The sequence below is a fragment of the Chelonia mydas genome, chromosome 1, assembly GCF_015237465.2.
Source record: "Chelonia mydas isolate rCheMyd1 chromosome 1, rCheMyd1.pri.v2, whole genome shotgun sequence".
Lineage (NCBI taxonomy): Eukaryota > Metazoa > Chordata > Testudines > Cheloniidae > Chelonia > Chelonia mydas.
The window spans coordinates 309,988,338-310,008,326 of record NC_057849.1 but is presented as its reverse complement, the minus strand read 5'-3'; the positions used below and the strand labels follow the sequence as shown (position 1 = coordinate 310,008,326).

Below are 19,989 nucleotides of genomic sequence, written 5' to 3'. Positions count from 1 at the left end.
GAGTTATAGAAAACTTTGTGTTAAAGATATGGCTCTCAGTTCCTTATAAGAGAAGACCCCCCCATTCTGGACCTCAGCAGACAGACAGCTACTGTGTCCTCCCTGCCCAGCAGAAAAGTGATTTGAGGTCTAAAAATTTCTGTCACTTCCAAATCCTTATCCTCCTTTCTGGAGTCCTCAAACTCCCCAATGTACACATGCAGGACTTCCTACAGCATTCTTAATACAGTAGCCTGTTCTGACTCCCAGCTCCCGGAAGCCACTGGGGGTTTCTGGTCTCGATTATCTTTACTTAAACAAGTGTTTGGATATTTTAAGTTGTGAGTACAAAATAATTATAACAGCTGCTTTTATGCCCACCTTAAACCCCACCCAAGAATACTTTTGAGTGAGCAAGTTCTGGAAAGAAGTATTTATTGATTACACATTGTTTACACATTTAGAATAGTGTCTTATGGTGTGTGTCCCTTCTTTTTTTCCTATTGAAAATATAATCAGTATTTTTATATTTCAACTTGCATATTTAGGCATCCCTAAAATTTGTTGAAACATTAAATCACAACATTTGCAAAGCACTGGCTAGAATCTATGGAGGAAATAGTAAAACATTCCTAAATTCTTTTAAATTGACTTTTGTTCATTTAATGAGGATGATTTCACATAGGCAATGCTTAGAAATGTAGCTTTGAGTGATATTTACAAAACTTGTTAGTCACACTGTAATGTGCTTCTAGGACTAGAATTTTCAAAAGTCAAAGCTCTCATGAAGAAGTAGTCTTAGATTTCTCAGAGTCCATTAAAACTTGTGTATTGGGCCCAATTCTACTCCTATTGAAATCAGTGGCAAAACTCCCATTGAATTCTATGGGATCAGCTATGTGGCGGATTAGTAGGGAAAAATAGACTACCCAGTGATTTACTCTGTATTGTGTTTTCTTTCAGTCATCCCAAATCATGAGAAAGAGATTCTGTACTCATCTGAGACATGCAGAACTGTCCCTGCTGCTGGGGCTTACCTCTCATGTAATCACAATCATACAGCAACAACTGCTGCTGCAACAAATATAACCCTGAGCCACATCAAACCAGAGCCAACAGCTGCACTGAATCGTAATCCTACTCACCCTCTGCTGAACGTCAATACACTGTATGAAGATCACGAGGAAGAGGTTTCCAACCTTATAGACAACAGTATTCATTCACCAACTGATGCAGGGGAAATACTCTCCCTACCTACCCCAAAGCATATAATGATGGCAACATTTGAAGAACCAAGGGCAATAGTGAGTTCTGTGGAGTACTAAAGATATAGTGCTGCATGGATAGAACCTGGTGGTCAGGTCCAGTACCACTGTAATGGAACCCTCAACAATGCAACTCACTGCATGAGCATGGAGAGTTTTAATACAGACCATAGGCTTTGGTAATACTACAAATTGATTTTTCAGGATAGCATCATCACCACTGTCACTAGTTTGCAAAATAGAATAATAAAAAAAAATCGGATGAAAGTATGCCTTTACCTCCAAGAGTATCCAAGCACAAAAAGTTAGCTGTAGCTTCATCAATTAAATATGGATCGATACAACTTTTGAAACGCTAAAAGAGTTTGATGGCATGTCACAGTGATTTTTACAGCGCACTTATATCCTTTGTATTTACAATGGCTAATTAAAGTTAAATAGATATTGGTGAGGTGTATCTTCTATTTTAATGGCAGGAGTTAAATAAGAGTTTAATAATAAGGAAAATATATTTTTTTCTCCATGGACTTTATGAAAAAGACATATGCAAGAAACATTTTTTTTGTTTTTGTTTCTTTGGCTCACTAGTGTTGGACTTGATGGAGATTTAGGATAAGGGCTTACTAACACCAGCATATAGTGCAAAAAGGATTGAAATGCTTCAGTCTGTTGAATTTGTGAGTGAGAGGTATGCCCTGCCCTTTAACAAGCTTATATGTCAATGGAAGATGATGAAATGAAGAGTTTATTTTCTTAAATATATTTTACCATTGAAAAATTACTTTAATAGCTTTTCAAATCAGGTTTTGCTTTTATCAAAATGGAGAGAAGAGGGTCATTCTAGCAGCTTATTTTTGCATAGTCTATTTATGAACCAAGTTAGAAACTTTCACAGGTGCTTCACTAACATGAAAAAATCCTACAATGGTGATGCAGTGTAAAACCAGCAATGTTTTCAAACGATGCAGAGTTAAAGAGGATTGTTAATTTATGTTTGCAGTCTCTTCTGGACTCTGATCCAGCAAAGCACTTAAGCACATGCTTAACTAAGCAAGTGAGTAGTCCCACTGAAGTTGCTTGAGAATACGCACATGCTTAAAGTTAAGCACATGCGTAAGTGTTTTTTCTGGATCTGGGCCATAATGTATACAGACAATAATCCTGCAGCATGTGCTGTCATTCTGATTCAAAGTCTGTCTTCCTTAGCCCAAAATACATCCTCATGCCCATTCATCCTATAACTTGGACATGTGTGATTTTATGAGAAAATTCTAATATAAGTAAAAAATGTACTAAAAATGTATCATGCAATAATCATTCTCCTCAAAAGTATAGTCAGACAAGAAGAGACTATATTAAAATGATATTCACAGCTGCATTGAAAATTATGAACTACTGTGTTTGCTTCAAAATTCTGTATGATGGTAGAAAAATTAGAGAGCACAAGTATGGGACTGAAACCTTGAATATATTTTTAATTTATATTACCTCAGACATGGATATATGATACCAGTATTTAATGAACTATAGCACTGAATATAAATAAACATTATTCTGAATATCTTTAATGTGTAGTGTTTTATAGCTAAATGACCCACCTCTACCACAAAATGAGAAAAAAGTTAAACTGGATACAATTGGATAGGGGATGTAAATTAGCCATTCTCTGTGTTTTAGTAAACCTATTAAATATGATTTTGATGTGGATGTCCCCATTCCACCTTGCACATTTGACATTTCTGACTTGATGGCTGAGAAGGTGGTTTGCAGTTTTTAAATAATAAAAGTCCAGTTGCATATTTAGGACCTTTATTCTGAACCATTTATCTAGGTAAAACTTGATGCAATAGAAAGTTTTACCTGTACAGAAACTGCAGGAATGGGGACTTAACTGGGGACTACTTCAAAGCTGGTTCTTCACTCTGTCTGCTGAGTAGCTGCATTCTGTTCACATTCAGTTGAAATCAGTGGCACATCAGGACTTTGCTGGTAAGTACAAATGCACTGCTTTGCTATATTCATCTGCATTGCAGGCACATTCTGCTGGATGTATGCAATACAGTGGGTAGCAGTTAAAGGGAATATTTTTCAGCCAAACGAAAATCTTTATAGTTTCACTGGGTCTTGCATGCCAGTAAAGAATTTGAGAAATTATGGAACATTGTCTCAAAAGATCCGGTATTTGTTAATGAACAGAGAATCAAAGAATGCATCATGGGCCAAATTTACAACCAGTTTAAGGAGATCATTGCAGTAACTCAAGTTGCAACTACTTAACCAGCAAAATGAATGTTTTCCCATATGTTCACGGGTTAGATGACAGTATTATGCACACATGCAAAATTCTGTGATGTGTTGGATTAGTTTGATACCTAATATTGAATGGAATGGCAAACCTGTCAGCCTCTGGTCAAAAGGTGTTTGTATACCATGTCTAAACAAAAATTAAGGGCCTGACCCAACATTCCAGACACACCTGAAAGGGCCAGCAAGTTCACTGGGGATTTTCAGTAGGCAAGGAATGCAGGGTTGGGCTTTTAGTGATATGTGTGTACATATTTCATAAAGAGGTTTTTAAAATTAATTTCCCCCCTTGTTATTTGGGAATGGCCATGATCCGCCCATATTGATAGATGTTCCAATTTTCAGAGACATTGACAGGTGTTACTTAAAAACTAAGCTGATGAAATTGTATTTGCTGGTTTTTGTATGTGCTTGTTGCTTAAGAAAATCTGAAAGTAAAAAGTTCCATCCATGCTCTTGCATAAGAGAAGGTGTTAACTTTCGTACATAACTTGCACATGTGTTTCTATTATGCAGCTTTCAGAAAAGGAGAAGTGGGATTACAGTGCTTCATTGGAAAGAAGGGTGACTGTTGTCAAGAGAGGGGCTTTTTTTTTTTTTTTTTTTTTTTTGGTGCTTGCTAGCTTCTCAGTTCTCACACTTAACATAAGACAATCTAACTTGTTTGCAGGACATGCGTACGTCGTCCAGTTTGACCATGATCATTTAAAAAACCCCAAATCACTGAAGTGCCCACATTGTAACAATAGAATATTGCAAAATCCCCATATTATTCAACCATTCTATCCCTTCAGTCTGCATTCGTGCATACCCAAAACTCTGAGATGTCATTGGGTCTGAAAACATATTTTACTAACCTAGGGTTTGCTTCCACTCCCATTGAAGTTATCAAAATTCCTATGAATGTCAATGAGCTAAACAGGTATCTAGCAATCTGCCTGAGAAAGAAGAGGCAGCGATTAGCTATGTTGCCCCAGGAGCAGAACAGAGAATAGTCTCTGGCACAGAGTCACAATTCAGATCAGATCATTGCACCGTGCGGGAAGTAAGATGCACCAGCCTTCTTCTTGGTGTGGAAGCTGCTGAATGTATAGGCTAGCTCACAAGTGAGCCCACTGAGAGCGGGATCCTTTATAACTGCTTTTTAGGGGTCAGATTGTGGCCCAGGCTGTGTTTCACTCCTCCCACGCTCCTGAGCCTGTGGGTGGAGCTCACTTGTTACTTACAGCTGACAGGTTCAAGACAGGGCAGGTAGCAGTTTGGGCCAATAGTAAATTATTACCTCCCTGGAGCAAAGGGAGAACAACCAATGGGCTGTCCCATAAGAGGGCTTGTGGTAACACCAGTCTTGCACTACATGATTTGAAACATGAAAAACATCCACATTTTAAAATTTCCCTTTAAGTATGAATCACCTTAGCCTCTGTATCTGCCCAATAATTGGTGGAGTCTCTTCGATTTGCCACACCAGTCTACCAGCATTCTTTAGGGACCTGATTCTGCCCGACTCAAGTCAATGGTGTGTTTGCTATTTAGTGCACTGGGAGCAAGATCAGACCCTGCCTAATAGTATGTCTACACTGCAGTAAAACACCTGTGGCTGGCCTTGATCAGCTGACTTAGGCTTGCAAGGTTATAAAATTGCTGTGTAGATGTTCGGGCTCAGACTGGAGCCCAAGCTCTGGGTACTCTGGATGGGGGAAGGTCCCAGAGTCTGGGCTGCAGCCCAAATGTCTGCAAGTTTATAGCCCTGTAGCCTGAGCCCAAGTCTGCTAACCTGGGCCAGCCGAGGATGTTTTATTGCAATGTAGACATACCCTAAAAGAGCACAGAAACCTTTTTTTTCCCCCACTTATACAAAATGGAAATGAGAATTTGGAACAGAAAAGGCAACTGTAGCAGAAGCATCTCGTGCTATTTTTAGTTCCTGTCCCTCCCCTGTTCCCAGCTGGAGGCCAGCACTCTGCATCTGACAGCCAGTTGCAGAGAAGCTTCCATGGGATTTTTTTGTGTGTGCACGAATGTTTTGAAAATTGAAGCTGCCAACATTTGGTTGTGCTGATTTTTTTTCCCCACAGTGTAAGTGCATCTCCTATATTCAGCTTTCAGAGTAGCAGCCGTGTTAGTCTATCCGCAAAAAGAAAAGGAGTACTTGTGGCACCTTAGAGACTAACAAATTTATTTGAGAATAAGCTTTCGTGGGCTACAGCTCACTTCATCGGATGCATAGAATGGAACATATAGTACGATACAGATATATAATATACACATATACATACACACACACACACAGAGATAAGTTGAAAGTTACAGAATAATGAGATCTGTTTATTTCACACTAGGAGACATTGGGCCCAATTGTACAATTTACTGTGCATCTCTTTAGCTTTCCTGGAATTTGCAGGTGCTCAGCACCTAAGGGAAGCCACTCAGCTCCTTGCAGAATCAGATCCATTGCTTGTTAGCTTTTCAAATTGTGAATTGAGGGCCAACCCTGGAAACACTATGGAGCACAGTGCACTTGTCATTAACATTTGCAAGATCTCAGGACCTATGGGCAAAATTCATCCCTACACTGGTAATGTTTGGTGCAGGGACCAGTGACTTTACACCACCTTTGTGCCACGCCTATTCTGTGTTCCCTCTAAGCTGTGCAGTTGGGCGGCTGCCCAGAAGAGATTCAAGGACCACACACTTGATGAGCAGAGCCGTGCACATCTGGCATCGTGTGTTCAGCTGACCCCTCCCCCCGCTGCTTTGCAGCCACGTTGCTCCTGTAGCTGCTTGTGGGACCCTCCTGCTGGTTGTGCAGAGCAGAGGGCTGATGTCAGGGTGTCCCCCTTCCCCCAGCCACTGTACTCCATCTCACAGAGCAGAGGAGAGGGGACAGGGCTTGGAGCAGCTCTAAGATCTGAACAAGCCTGGTGAGTGCCCTAAAGAGAGCGCACGGTCTCTAAGAGACTTCCCCAGAAGCTAGCACACATAATTTTTGTCTCTCTTTCTCACACACACATACACACACTCTGTCTCTTCCCCTGCCCATATACCCCATCTCCACAGAGCGGGGGAGGAGGAACATGGTTCAGGAGGAGGAGAGCTTTCAGTTAGTGCCTTAGACGGCATCTTTCAGAAATTTCCCCAACAACCAACACACACACAGTCTCTGTGTCACACATATTGTCTCTGTGTGTGTCTCACTCACACACACACACACACACATACTGTTTCTCACACAGTGTGTCACGCACACATTGTGTCATAGAATCATAGACTTTAAAGTCAGAAGGGACCATTATGATCATACAGTCTGACCTGCACAACAAAAGGCCACAGAATCTCACTCACCCACTCCTGTAACAAACCTCTAACCTATGTCTGAGCTATTGAAGTCTTCAAATCGTGGCTTAAAGACTTCGAATTGCAGAGAATCCTCCAGCAAGTGACCCGTGCCCCACGCTACAGAGGAAGGCGAAAAACCAGGTCCTTCTCCTTCTCTGTTATTTCCAAGTGATGCGTCCCCATCTTATAACCAGAATTCTTGTTATTAATCCCTAAATACATGATCTTGCACTTTTCACTATTAAATTTCATCCTAATACTATTACTCCAATTTACAAGGTCATCCAGATCTTCCTGTATGATATCCAGGTCCTTCTCTGTATTGGCAAGACCTCCCAGCTTTGTGTCATCCATGAACTTTATTAGCACATTCCCACTTTTTGTGCCAAGGTCAGTAATAAAAAGATTAAATAAGATTGGGCCCAAAACCAATCCCTGAGAAACTCCACTAATAACCTCCTTCCAGCCTGACAGTTCACCTTTCAGTGTGACCTGTTGTAGTCTCCCCTTTAACCAGTTCCTTATCCACCTTTCAGTTTTCATGTTGATTCCCATCTTTTCCAATTTAGCTAATAATTCCCCATGTGGAACCATATCAAACGTCTTACTGAAATTGAGGTAAATTAGATCCATTGCTTTTCCTTTGTCTAAAAAATCTGTTACCTTCTTGAAGAAGGAGATCAGGTTGGTTTGGCACTATCTACCATTTGTAAAACCATGTTGTATTTTGTCCCAATTACCATTGACCTCAATGTTCTTAACTACTTTCCCCTTCAAAAATTTTTTCCAAGACCTTGCGTACTACAGATGTCTAACTATGCCTATAGTTACCCGGATCACCTTTTTTTCCCTTTCTTAAAAATAGGAACTATGTTAGCAATTCTCCAGTCATACGGTACAACCCCTGAGTTTACAGATTCATTAAAAATTCTTGCTAATGGGCTTGCAATTTCATGTGCCAGTTCCTTTAATATTCTTGGATGAAGATTATCTGGGCCCCCGGATTTAGTCCCATTAAGCTGTTTGAGTTTGGCTTCTACCTCGGATGTGGTAATACATTTCCCAACACATACTTGTGTTGTTACTTCTTGGTACTTTCTGAAATGCACATATATTCTCTCTAATTTTATGCTTTCAAAGTGTGTTATTTTAGTGTTTTGACTGGTCTATGAATTTCATAATTTTTATTTCTCTTACACTTAAATTTAATTCTTTGAGTAGTGAGTTCTAAAATACCTAGCCTGTCCTTGCTGGAGTAAGTATCCCTAGTGGTAACATTTTAAAAATATATATTATATCTAGGTTTTTTGTTTCTACTAGTGGTGCACATCCACACATTACCTCAGTGCACATAACAAAATTTATTCTGCACATGGGTGGAAAAAATTAGAGGGAACATTGCAAAAGGCTGCCAAAGCTCAGGTTGTCTCTGATGCAGGTTAGAGCAGCCTGAAGTTTACCTTAACTGGTGCCCAGATGATAATAGTCCTTTTGGACCATTCTGGCAACCGGGAATAGCTTAGGGATACCCAAACCACCACTCCTTTACCCAGGGCTCATGCAGAGTTGTGTGAGGGCCCTACACCTATTAGAGATTCCCTTTGCATTGATGATATTCCTACTGTAGCCTTTAGGACATCTTTACAGAACCTTTACACCAGCATAAAGGAGCCATAAAGCACCTCTTAATTGAGTTCTTAGTCTTTAAGGGGCAGATCCTGCACCATTGAAGTCTATGGGAATTGTGCCATTGACTTCAGAAGCAGCTGGATTGGGCCATAACTGCACTTCATTTAGCATTTCATGCAGGAAAAATAAGATTTGTCTGCTCGAACAGAGACAAACTGAGGAGAGATCATTAATAAGGCTGAGCACTTACTCCAGCTAGCACATTTCACCCACGGAGCTCAATAAGCTGTATAAAGGCACATAAGCGCTATTGCCCCTCTTTTAAAGATGGGGCAATTGAGGCACAGTGAAGTGAAGCAACTATGTCCAAGGTCACATAGTAATTGAGCTACAAATAGACCCTGGGGTCTCCTGACCACCCCAACCCTATGCACTATCCACTGCACTGTCCTGGCTTCTGTTTTAAGAAGGTGTGTACATTATGAGATGATCTAGATCTGTAGGCATGATGCTCTGATCAATAAATTGCTTTTCTTCTGGAAAACATTAGGCCAGTGAAATATTTGTGGAAAACTGGTCACTGACTGAATTTACTGGCAGAAACAAATGAAATACAATATGCAAAATACTTCAGGGATTTTAAAAGGGACATTTGTTTTTGTGACCAGCCATCCGCTGTCCAATTTTTTTTCTTGGCATCTACAAAAGGACACTCCAGTCTGCCTGTAAGCAGAATTTAATTCCATGAAAGCCATTTTATTTATATTATTTACAGGCCATTTGGCAGCAAATTTACAGCGATTGCTGCTCTCTGAATGGCTTCAGAAGCATTTCTGAGCCATTTTGCAACAATATGCAAATAGAAAAGATAAATGAGTCTGCTGCACTAATAGAAACCTCTGCACTCTGCAGACCTGATTCTAAGAGATGCTGCTCCCCTCCCAGTGTCTTCAGTGGTGACTGAGTGTGCTCGGCACCTTGCAGCAGGTGTTCAACATCTAGAAAGAAGTAGAACCCTATTGATTTATTAATTCTCATATGGAATGAGTATGGCCAGAGCTGTAGACAGCTTAATCTGAAAGAAGGACTCAATGGAGATGGAACTCCGGCTGGTTTTCAAGGAGAGGAAGTTTATCTAATGGCTTTGCTGGTTCGAGAAATTAGTTTTCTTTAAATCTAAGGGCCGATAGAACTCTCTGTTCTATCCAGCTGACAACTGTGAGGGGGTATGTAAACCCCGCAGTAGCATGGAAAGGGTAAAGGAGCTGATTTGGGCTGGAGGGACCCTGCCCTGCCACACCTGCAAATGATGCCAGGGCTGGAGTTAAAAGGCAGGGAACTCCACTCAGCTGAAGGCAGTCCCTAGGAAGGGAACAGATTGCTAAGGCTCTCCAGTCTGAAGGGAGGCTGGACAACCTGCAGAGCTCTGCCCTTGCAGAAGGAGAGTACAGAACCCCGAGTTGAAGGGAAAAGACCTGAGGCTGGCACCAGAACCAGTGAGCTCTGAGGTGGACACTGATACTCCTAGGTCCTCTCTGAAGTGAGAGGCCCATATCCTGGGAGGAGCTGCCAGCAAGGTTTTTTCCCTGCCTTTCTTTTGTTTAACCCATTTTGCTGATTATGGATTGTTTGGTGGGATCACTGGGGCTGCAGACAAGGGATGATACTGTTGAAAGGCCATGGCTGGAAGGTGAGCACTGCCCTGCTAGGAAGGTGCCCTGTGGCACCTGCTGGATGGAGGTGGTGTAATTGGACTCATGTGCATGCCCTCCTCACATAGCTTAGAGGGGGTGCCCTACCAGGAAGAGATTCATGACCACAACAAATGTGTGGTCTTAGTGGGCATCACAGTTCATAGCAACTGCACCTTATTTCCCCTTAGCGGTCCAGCAATAGCACCTACTCTCAGGCTTCTGGCCTCCTAACTGATAGAGAGAGAGCTTGTGCTCTCACTTTCACCCCAACCAGGGGCTGAGGGGAATTTCCAGGCTGAACTACTACCTGCCTTCACTGTGCTGTACCTGGGAAAAGACCGCCTGTGTAAGCAGTCTGCTTCATGTCTCCCCTCAGAGAGGGAGGCGGATTATGGTTTTGGGGGGCCTGGGGCCAGAAGAAGTGGGGGGGCCTTCCCCCCCCTCCACTGCCTGCCTCCCCTCTGGTGCACCTGCTGGGGAAAAGCAGTTGAGGCTCAGGAGCTTGCCCCGCTCTGCCTGCCTGATGGCATCCGGGCATGGGGCCTCCCCTGCTCTCCTGGCAGGAGCGCTGATTGGGTTGGGGCATGGGGCACCCATTTTTCCAGAGCCCCCCAATTGGCTGGGGCCCCTGGGCACAGGCCGCATTAGCCTAGTGGCTAATCTGCCACTGCTCAGAGGGTATACGATGTAATTGCCAACAGTTAAAAGTTACCACTCAGCACTTCCTGTGCAAGCCTTTTATTCTTAAGGTAAAAGCACTACAGAGAGAACACGTTAAAAAAACAATGAAAGAATCTACACACATGCTATTAAGCTTACCAGAGATCACCTCAACTGTCTCCAATTGGGGGTTCAGCAGCTGAGTCCTTCAAACCCCCCTGAGAGGGGTCTCTTTTTGTGGTCACAAATTCATAACAACCTTCGCTCAGAACTGGCACACTCATGAAAAGTTTAGTTCCTCCTTTTATACAGGATGGGATCTTTGGAGTTCTCAGAAGCAGGTAATCGGTAATCAATTGACTTCTCTCCACAGAGCATAGTTTCAAAAGGATGGATTTGAAGTAGATCACTTGCATTCCCTTCATCCCCAAGTATTTCCTAGGAAATCCATGTCATGGCTATTGTCCCAAAAAGTCCTTGCAATCTCCCAGAAATTAATCCTTCCACCTAAAGAATCCCTCCACAGGCCGAGTCTATTCAGACCAGATGGGTTACCACAGGCCTAAATCTGGATTAATAACCTGGTGCACTCATCCAGCAAAGGATTACTTGGTAGTGGATGGGGTGAGAAGCGGACAATGCAGGGCATGGAGACTGAAGTTTGCTGCTGAGAGGAGGAATTGCCCAGTTAGGTTTGATGTAGATGTTTAGGGAGCTCCTCTTTGAAGCGGTTGGGTGGTTCCCAACCCGAGAGGTGCTTGGGGGTTCCCCTGCCCAACCCGCCCATTAATAGCTGGTTTTGACAGCAGGTTGGTGTAGAAATATTGGGGATGTATTTTGCCTCCTCAGAGTGACTGTTTGGGGCTCTGTGGCCTCTAACCTGTCTTCTTTGACTGCCTACATAGCAATAATAAATATATGGTGAAAGCCTCTGGTGTAACCTAGAGCAGTCTATAGCCTGTGTCCTGCAAAGTACTTAAGTTCATGCTTAAATTTTAAACACACTAATAATCCCATTGACTTTGATGGGATGATCTGTGTTCTTAAAGTTAAGCATGTTAGCGCTTTGCTGGGGAGGCCTAAGGGATATCAAGGAGAGAGTGAAGGTGTGACTGACACGAGCCAAAAAGCATCAGAGGAGATGATGCAAATGAACAGAACTGCAAATCAATGCAGAGGCTAGAGCCAGAGGGAAACTGGCAACCTAGCAGAGTAAAGGAAGAGCTGCCAGCTTCAAACAACCAGAGGATCCGAGAGAGTCAAAAGGTATATCTACACTGCAATTGGACAGCTGACTCAGGCTCATGGAGCTTGGACTAATGGGGCTGTTTAACTGTAGTATAGACAGTTAGGCTCCGGTTACAGCTGAAGTTCTGGGACCCTCCCAGCTTGCAAGATCCTAGAGCTTGGGCTCCAGGCTAAGCCTGAATGTCTGCACTGTAATTAAACAGCCCCTTAGGCTAGCAGGGCTCTGGCTGAGTCAGCTGGCACAGGCCAGCTGTGGGTTTGAATTGCAGTGTAGACATTCCCAAATGGGCTGCTGATGAAAGCTTAAAATAGCATGAGAGTGACTTGAAGGCAGCAAGAGATAATGTTGTAATGACTGGGAAGCCCTGAGAAGGAGGCCTGGAGTAGCCTCAGAAGTACTGAAAGCAGCTGGAGGAGCCGGAGGAGCACAGATTGAAGATGAGATGCAGGTTTAGCAAAGAGAGCTTGAATTGCTGGGGGAGCTGAATGCAAGCATTGGGAGGGCTGGAGGTCTCAGGGAGAAGAGAATAGCTAAGGGAGTACAATACAGATTCTGTGACTCTGTTCTAATGGCTAACTTGGAGATTTAAGTAAAACCCCAAACTGGAAGTGTGCAGATGCTGCATTCCTTGTGAGCTATACTCTGTGCATGGACTGGGGAGGGAGTAAAGATGGCGTTAAGACACCCTTGTAAGCTGCCCTATATTCTCTGCCTGGCTCCCAGCATAAATTGGAGCCGCCTTAGGACAGCTCTCAAAGGGGCTGTCCATAAACTGAGCATAGCAGCTCAGCTAATGATGTTCCTTCCTTCGTTGTCACAACCCCTATACCAGATGCTACGAAGCAGGAGATGTAAAGCTGGCTACACCAGCTCTACACAGTGCAGGAACCCCCCTTGCAGCTGGAGTATTCCCTAGTGGGGAAATACATCTGCTTTATGGCTCCTTTTTCATCAACGAGATGGTCATATCGCAATACAGGATTGAACTTCATTGGAATGAAGGGCCTGATTCTGCTCCCACTGACTTCAATGATTAAAAAACTAGATCATAATAAAATGAACATGGCACACCATAAATGGATTCAAACCTGGCTAACTGACACCTTTCAAAATATAATTGTAAATGGGGAATGGTCATCAAGCAGGTGTGTTTCCTGCAGAAATTGGTTCTGGGCCCTACGCTATTTAACATTTTTATCAATGGCCTGGAAGAAAACATAAAATAATCACCGATAAACTTTGCAGATGACCCAAAAATTGGCTGGGGGGTGGCAAATAATGATAGGACAGGTCACTGATTCAGAGCCATCTAGATCACTTGGTAAACTGGTGCAAGCCAAAAATATGTTAATATGGCTAAATTGAAATGCATGCATCTAGGAAAAAAAAGTAGTCCTATTTATGGGCGACTCTATCCTGGGAATCAGTGACTCTCTGAAAAAGATTTGACTGGGGGAAAGAAAATGGTCAGCTGAACATGAGCTCCCAATGTGAGGTGTGGCCAAAGAGTTAATGAGCTCCTGGGGTGCATAAACAGGAATCTCAGTAGGAGCAGAGATGTTGTTTCACATCTGTATTTGCACTGGTGTGACTGTTGCTAGAATACAGTGCCCAGTTCTGGTTCCCACAATTCAAGAAGGATGTTGAGAAATGGAAGAGGGCTCAGAGAAGAGCCATGAAAATGATTAAGGCACGTTTTCTAATCCCTTAGCGTGATAGATTGAGCTGCTTGAGTCTATTTAGCTTAACACTAAATGGTGACTTGATTAGTCTAAGTTTTGTGGCAAGATGGCCAATGTTAGTATGGTGGGTCCTGCGCTTTTCCTGGTAGGGGGCTAAGACACCACCCCTTGCCCCTGCTCTTGGGCCATTGAGGTTCCCAATAGTGGCCCAGGAAGGTGGTAGAGGAGGGAAGCAGGGGAGGGGTCTGGGTTTGCTCCTCACTCTGAGCCCTAGCACCTCTCAACCCCTGCAGGTTCTTAGCCTCTTCCCCCTTGGATGGGGAACCTTCAGTCCTTAGATGTTGGGGGAAGAAAGTCCCCTTCCCCTCTGCTGGGGCAGGGTCTCCCTTACTTCAGTTCACTGATTTTTCAAATTTTACAAAACACCTCCAAACTCCAGTCTTCTCTCCTTCCTCCTCCTCCCTTGACTGCCTGAAGCAGGGGGTTTTATTAGGTTCCTGACAGGGCTTAATTGACTACAGGTGCTCCAATTAACCTGTAGCAACCCTCCCTAGTCTACAGGGAACCACGCCTTAATTAGCCTAGGGTTTATATATTTCCCCTCCATCACTGCTCCCTGGCCTTCCTGTATCACAGTTTCTACATTGGAACAAATATTTAGAATGGGCTCTTCAATCTAGTAGAGAAAAGTATAACATGATCCAATGGCTGGAAGTTGAAGCTAGACAATTTCAGACTGAAAATAAGGTGTAAATTTTCAACAGTGAGGGTAATTAACCATTGGAATAATTTACCAAGGGTTGTGGTGGATTCTCTATCACTGACAACGTTTAAATCAAGATTGAATGTTTTTCTATAAAATAAGTTCAAGGAATTATTTGGGGGCAGTTCTATGTTACACAAAAGGTCAGACTAGATGATCACAACAGTCCCTTCTGGCCTTGGAATCTATGGGAAAAAATGGGAATGGAACAGGATGAATCCCAAATTAGGAAACTAATAAAAGGTCAGCTACAGCATAAAGCATCAAATGTGGAAACGGTGAAGTAGAAGAAACTGAAATGAGCATCTCTTGCATCCAGGTACCCCTTACAATATATACCCTCATCCTTTGATCTCCTTAAATGTGTTGTCCCTAAATCTGCCCTGCTATCTGCCTTGGGAAGCCATGTGACAAAGTAAACCAAGCCAAATCCTAGTGATCCTCTGATGTGTGAATGTCTCTTAGAAAAGTGATGTATTGTTAATAATATGTACCCCCTCCTTTTCCTGGATATTCTGTAGAAAATAAGTTCGATCTGTCGTCTTTAATATTGGGTTCAAGGCTATCCAATAGCTAAAGTTAAAGGCCAATTCCTGCCCTTGAATATGCTAGTGTAACAGCTACCAACATATCCTCTATATAAAACTGTAATGATGCTGGTTCTGGCGGGACCCAACCGAGAGTGCCAATTCAGGACAAATTGCTTAAAGCAGGGCAGTTACAGCCCAAGGCTGGGGTTTTTTCCACCTCTAAGGCGAACCGAACCAAACCAGACAGACAGATGGGACACTGGTTTTACCCCACTGGCTAACCACAAGTCACACAAGCAATTCCCTTAGATGCTCCAGTTTTCCAGTATCACCACTAGTGTCACTTGTTGTTATGGGGACAAATGTTTATGAAAACTAATAACCCAGTAAAAGAAAAGGTTCTCTCTATCCCAAAGGACCAAGCCCCAGACCCAGGTCAATATACAAATCACATCTTATCCACAAATCACGCTGTTGCCCATCCTTTTGATTCTAAAATCGAAAGGTTTATTCATAAAAGGAAGAAGATATAGATGAGAGCTAGAATTGGTTAAATGGAATCAGTTACACCCAGTGATGGCAAAGTTCTTGGTTCAGGCTTGCAGCAGTGACAGAATAAACTGCAGGTTCAGATCAAGTCTCTGGAGTACATCCACAGCTGGGATGGGTCATTCAGTCCTTTGTTCAATGCCTCAGTGTGGTAAAGTTCCTCCAGAGGTAAGAAGCAGGATTGAAGACAAGCTGGAGATGAGGCATCAGCCTTTTATAGTCTTTTCCAGGTGTAAGAACGCTTTTGTTCTTACTGTGGAAAATTTACAGCAAAATGGAGTTTGGAATCAACTGGGCAAATCCCTGCATACTTTGCTGAGTCACAAGGCGTGTCTGCCTTCTCTCACTGGGTCAGTCATGCATCCGATGAAGTGAGCTGTAGCTCACGAAAGCTTATGCTCAAATAAATTGGTTAGTCTAAGGTGCCACAAGTACTCCTTTTCTTTTTGGGTCAGTTGTGTAGCTGATGGTCCTTAATGGGCCATCAAACAGGCTAGGCAGAGCTGACACCAACTTTTCTGGGGTGTCCACCAGAAGCAGAGCACGTTTGAATACAGACCGTATAGAGCCAATATTCATAACTTCAACGACAAAATGATACACGCATACAGACAGCGTAATCATAACCAGCCAACCATAACCTTGTTTCAGGCACCTCATTTGACCCCCTTTATACAAGATTTGGTGCCACTACAGGACCTTGGTTGCAACAATGATTTATACGGTCCCGGATTATGTCAAGAACGTCACAAAAAGAAATATCATTAACATACAAACCTCGCACTAAAATTATTTGTCCATATTGACATGACCCCGATGTGACCCCTCTGTCAGATGGTTAGCAGCCACAAAAAAGGCTGGGTGCAATGTATCTAGGGGTCCCTCTTGACAGACAACTAAACTGGCTCCAGCCCCCACCCAGGGACCTGGAAAAACTCACCATATGCTCCCTAAATACCCTTAATAAGCAGAACTTCCCTACTGACAGGCATTGGGGGAGACTCTGTACAAAGGAATCTTTATTAGGGGAGAGTGAACACAGTCATAACCTTGGGAAAGCAGCAGCAGAATAGATATGCAAATAAAGAATAAAATACCCCCTTCCACTAACTTTGGCAGCGCTGTGTCTAACTCCTTTCCCTGCTGCTGGGGAGAAAGTCCCACAGTATACTCCATTGGCTGCACCATCTCACCCATCCACCAACCCCTCCCCCCCCCCCCAGTTTGGATCAGTGAGGTGCACTGGTCCACGTGTCTCTTTGCAGGTTGGTCTCCAGTCCCAGTGGAGCTGCTTGCCTTGTCCTCTCTGGAGATGCCACCTCCTCAGCCCAGGTCAGTGAATCAGTGTTCAGGCGCTGGGTGGGCAGTGGCTCACCAGAGACCACTCAGCTCTGCTGTTGTCCACTGCATCATTTCTCACCTTGGAGTCCTCAGGATCATCTCTTGCTGCAAAGTCCTTAATCTGCGACAGTCCTCACAGCAAAGTCGTCTGTCTGCATTGCTTCTCACACCAAAGTCCCCACAGGACTGGGGCCAATTTTCCCAAATTTGCACATCTCTGGGAGCTCAATTCCCCCTCCCCACCGAAAAAATTCAAGTTCACCTATAATTATGATGATGACACAAGTGTCACTAGAGGAACTGTTGGTAGGTAGCCTAGGGACAAGCAGCTCTCTATGGCAGCACATTTCCCTTTTCACCAATAGAGGGAGTAGAGAGCTCTTAACATGCTGGAGCTTCTGGCCACACACCATACATATATTTATAGTTAAAATCCTGTTGTGCTTGAGTGGTACTGACTTTCTGAGCAAAAATGAATTATTTTATTTTTCAGTAATCCAGATCTGCTTTCTTACCCTAAGCATTGCAACCAAATTTAAAGGAAAACCCATGAAATATCTAATTTTTGCAATGATTAGCAACCCATTAGGCAGTTTGAGACACAAGAAGTACAGCTTGCCTGTGAAAAGATGAGAAGCAGGAGACTTTCATCATTCTTATAAGGTAAACTGCTTTATTAGTATTTATTATTATTAATTATTCATTTGGATTGTAGTAGCATGTAGGAACCTCATTGTGCCATTACTTGTGTAGAACATTATGATTCTACATTTGTATGGCACCTTCCATCACAAAGAATGACAAATACATGGCACCTCCGGCCCATTAGCTGGGGAATAACTCAAAGGGATGAGTACCACCTACTGAATCTCCATTGACAATTCTTGTAGTATGGAGGTGTTCCCTGCAGGTAAAGAACTGACCCAACCCAAACTTGACTAGCTTACGAGAACAAACAGTATCCTAGTACTAGAGAGGGTCACATATTGCATTGCTTCTACAGGCCTGATTGTACATCGAGAGAGCGGCATATGAAACTCCTGCCTGTGATATATGTAGACAGCAGCAGGGGGTGTCAGAGATTCAACTGCCTGCACCCAATTGTGTGTGTGGGGGGGGGGGGGGGAGGGGGCGGGGGGTAACAGGGACCATGAGGAGGGGCATGCTTGGGATAGTCAAAGATGGTTTGATAAGTGACACCAGATGTGTCCAAATAACATGTAATTGCGCTAAGCAGCCTGTCAGGCTGGGTATGGTAAGTGCCTCTATAAATAGCTCCCTTTAATGGTGTTACATCTGTGGATTTATAGCAGGAATAAAAAAGCCGAAATGCTTGGCTCTTGTTTAGCATGGATGGCGGATACATAAAGGTTTTATGACACAGGAATAGCTACAACTGAATGCATATATGGAAAAATCAACCATAAAATACCCTAAGTGAAAATGTTAATTGCACAGCAAATGTATGAAAAATATAACATTGATGCTGATAAAAACTTGGTAATCTGCTAAGCTAGTTCACCTGTCCACTAAGTAAAATGTAAATACAGGGCCAATTGGCCCTTTTCACCCCCAGGGAAGAGTCCCTATTATTTAGCAAATATTAGCAATATGTTTTTTGCTAAAAACATTCTTTCATTTTGTTCCACAAACAACAACAACTACTGTCTACTCCACTGTTTTTCAGTTGGAACTGATACATCCCCTCTAAATGATCCTCTTCAAATATTTTCCTCTCAATACCCATTTTAAGCACCTGCTAAGGTTAGCATCTACTTGTTCACATATGTTGATTAAATGTATTCGTCTTCTTTCAATTAAATTAATTCAGAGAGGAACTTCATAAGTGAACATTTAAAATATGACAGGTTCAGTTCTCTCGCTTACACTGGTCCAGTCCTAGTGAAATCAGTGGGGTTGGGCTAGTGTAACTCAAGACATATTGGTGCTGTACTGCCAAATAATTATCCTACTGAACATTAAGAGCCATATTCTGCCTGTCCCATATGTGAGTGTTCAGTGGAGAGATGGCAGGGGGTACTCAGTCACTAGTAAGTTGGGGGTTCCTAGCCATTAGTCCATCCCCCTATGCATTGTCCAGCAGAGCCAATCAACCACTACACCACCCCTTGCAAAAGTCTGACAAGTGAAATGACATAACTGAACCCTTAATTATAGAACACAGGAATTCAGATGGGAACCCAGTTAAAACACCTTTTCACTCATGAACCAGGAGGATGTTTTTTGTAAATCATTAATAACGATTTTAAACATTACCTAGAGATAAATGGGAGCTCATCCAATTAATACATTTGGTTTTGGCAGGAGGAAAAAAAAGCACCAAACCAAAAAATTACTAAATAAAGATTTGTGTCTGAAATATTTCAATCCAAATAATGTTTCATCTACATCTCTGGTGAAAATGCTGATATGGAGTGGAAGGCCAATACCAGACACCTGCACAGGAAAAGAAATTTGCAAAATTAGAGGAAAGGCCATGTTCATGAGAAAATTACGTGGATGTCCAATAACAAAGTTAACATTCTGTAGATACAGCACCAAGTTAGCTTGTATATTGTTTATTTAACAATCCATCAAGAAACTTACTCACTTGCTCTCTCAGCAAGTAAAACAGATACATGTAGGTGTATGATATTTCCGTACTAAATGGCAAAATAAAAGACCAAGCTACTAATGCCTCTCCTTCCCTTCCTTGCTCATCCAAGCAGTTGCTGAATTCGCTGCACAACTAGCCAATGACCTCATCCCCTTCAGCGTTGGGCTGGTAGACAGGCACTAGATCCTTGGCACTAGAAGCTTGGATGCTATTCAGAGACTCAGGTGACCTGGCTTCAGTTCCTTACTCTGCCAAAGACTTCTTGTGTGATCTTAGGCAAGTTGCTTCGGGCATGTCTACACTGCAGTTGGAGATATGACTGCTATCGTCACACTTTGTGATTGCAGTAGAGATACTGTGGCAATGGGGACACTGTATAAGCACCTTA

At 42.8% G+C, this 19,989-nt stretch overlaps 1 protein-coding gene and 1 long non-coding RNA gene across 26 annotated transcripts in view; both read left to right on the top strand.

Annotated features, from left to right (window-relative positions):
• Positions 1 to 2,803, top strand: part of PANX2 (pannexin 2) — a 63,477-nt gene extending 60,674 nt beyond the window's left edge. For all 25 annotated transcript variants that reach the window (XM_043550731.1, XM_043550679.1, XM_043550650.1 and 22 more), the window contains one exon: positions 943 to 2,803. In XM_043550731.1, coding sequence (XP_043406666.1) covers positions 943 to 1,304 — 362 coding nt within the window. In that variant the 3' untranslated portion in view covers positions 1,305 to 2,803. The remainder of the gene's footprint in view (positions 1 to 942) is intronic.
• A 14,502-nt stretch (positions 2,804 to 17,305) lies between these two features.
• On the top strand, positions 17,306 to 19,733 carry LOC122462328. Its single transcript, XR_006284814.1, has 3 exons — positions 17,306 to 17,647; positions 18,672 to 18,748; positions 19,310 to 19,733. It is a non-coding gene; the product is annotated as an uncharacterized LOC122462328 (long non-coding RNA).
• The last annotated feature ends 256 nt before the right edge of the window (positions 19,734 to 19,989 follow it).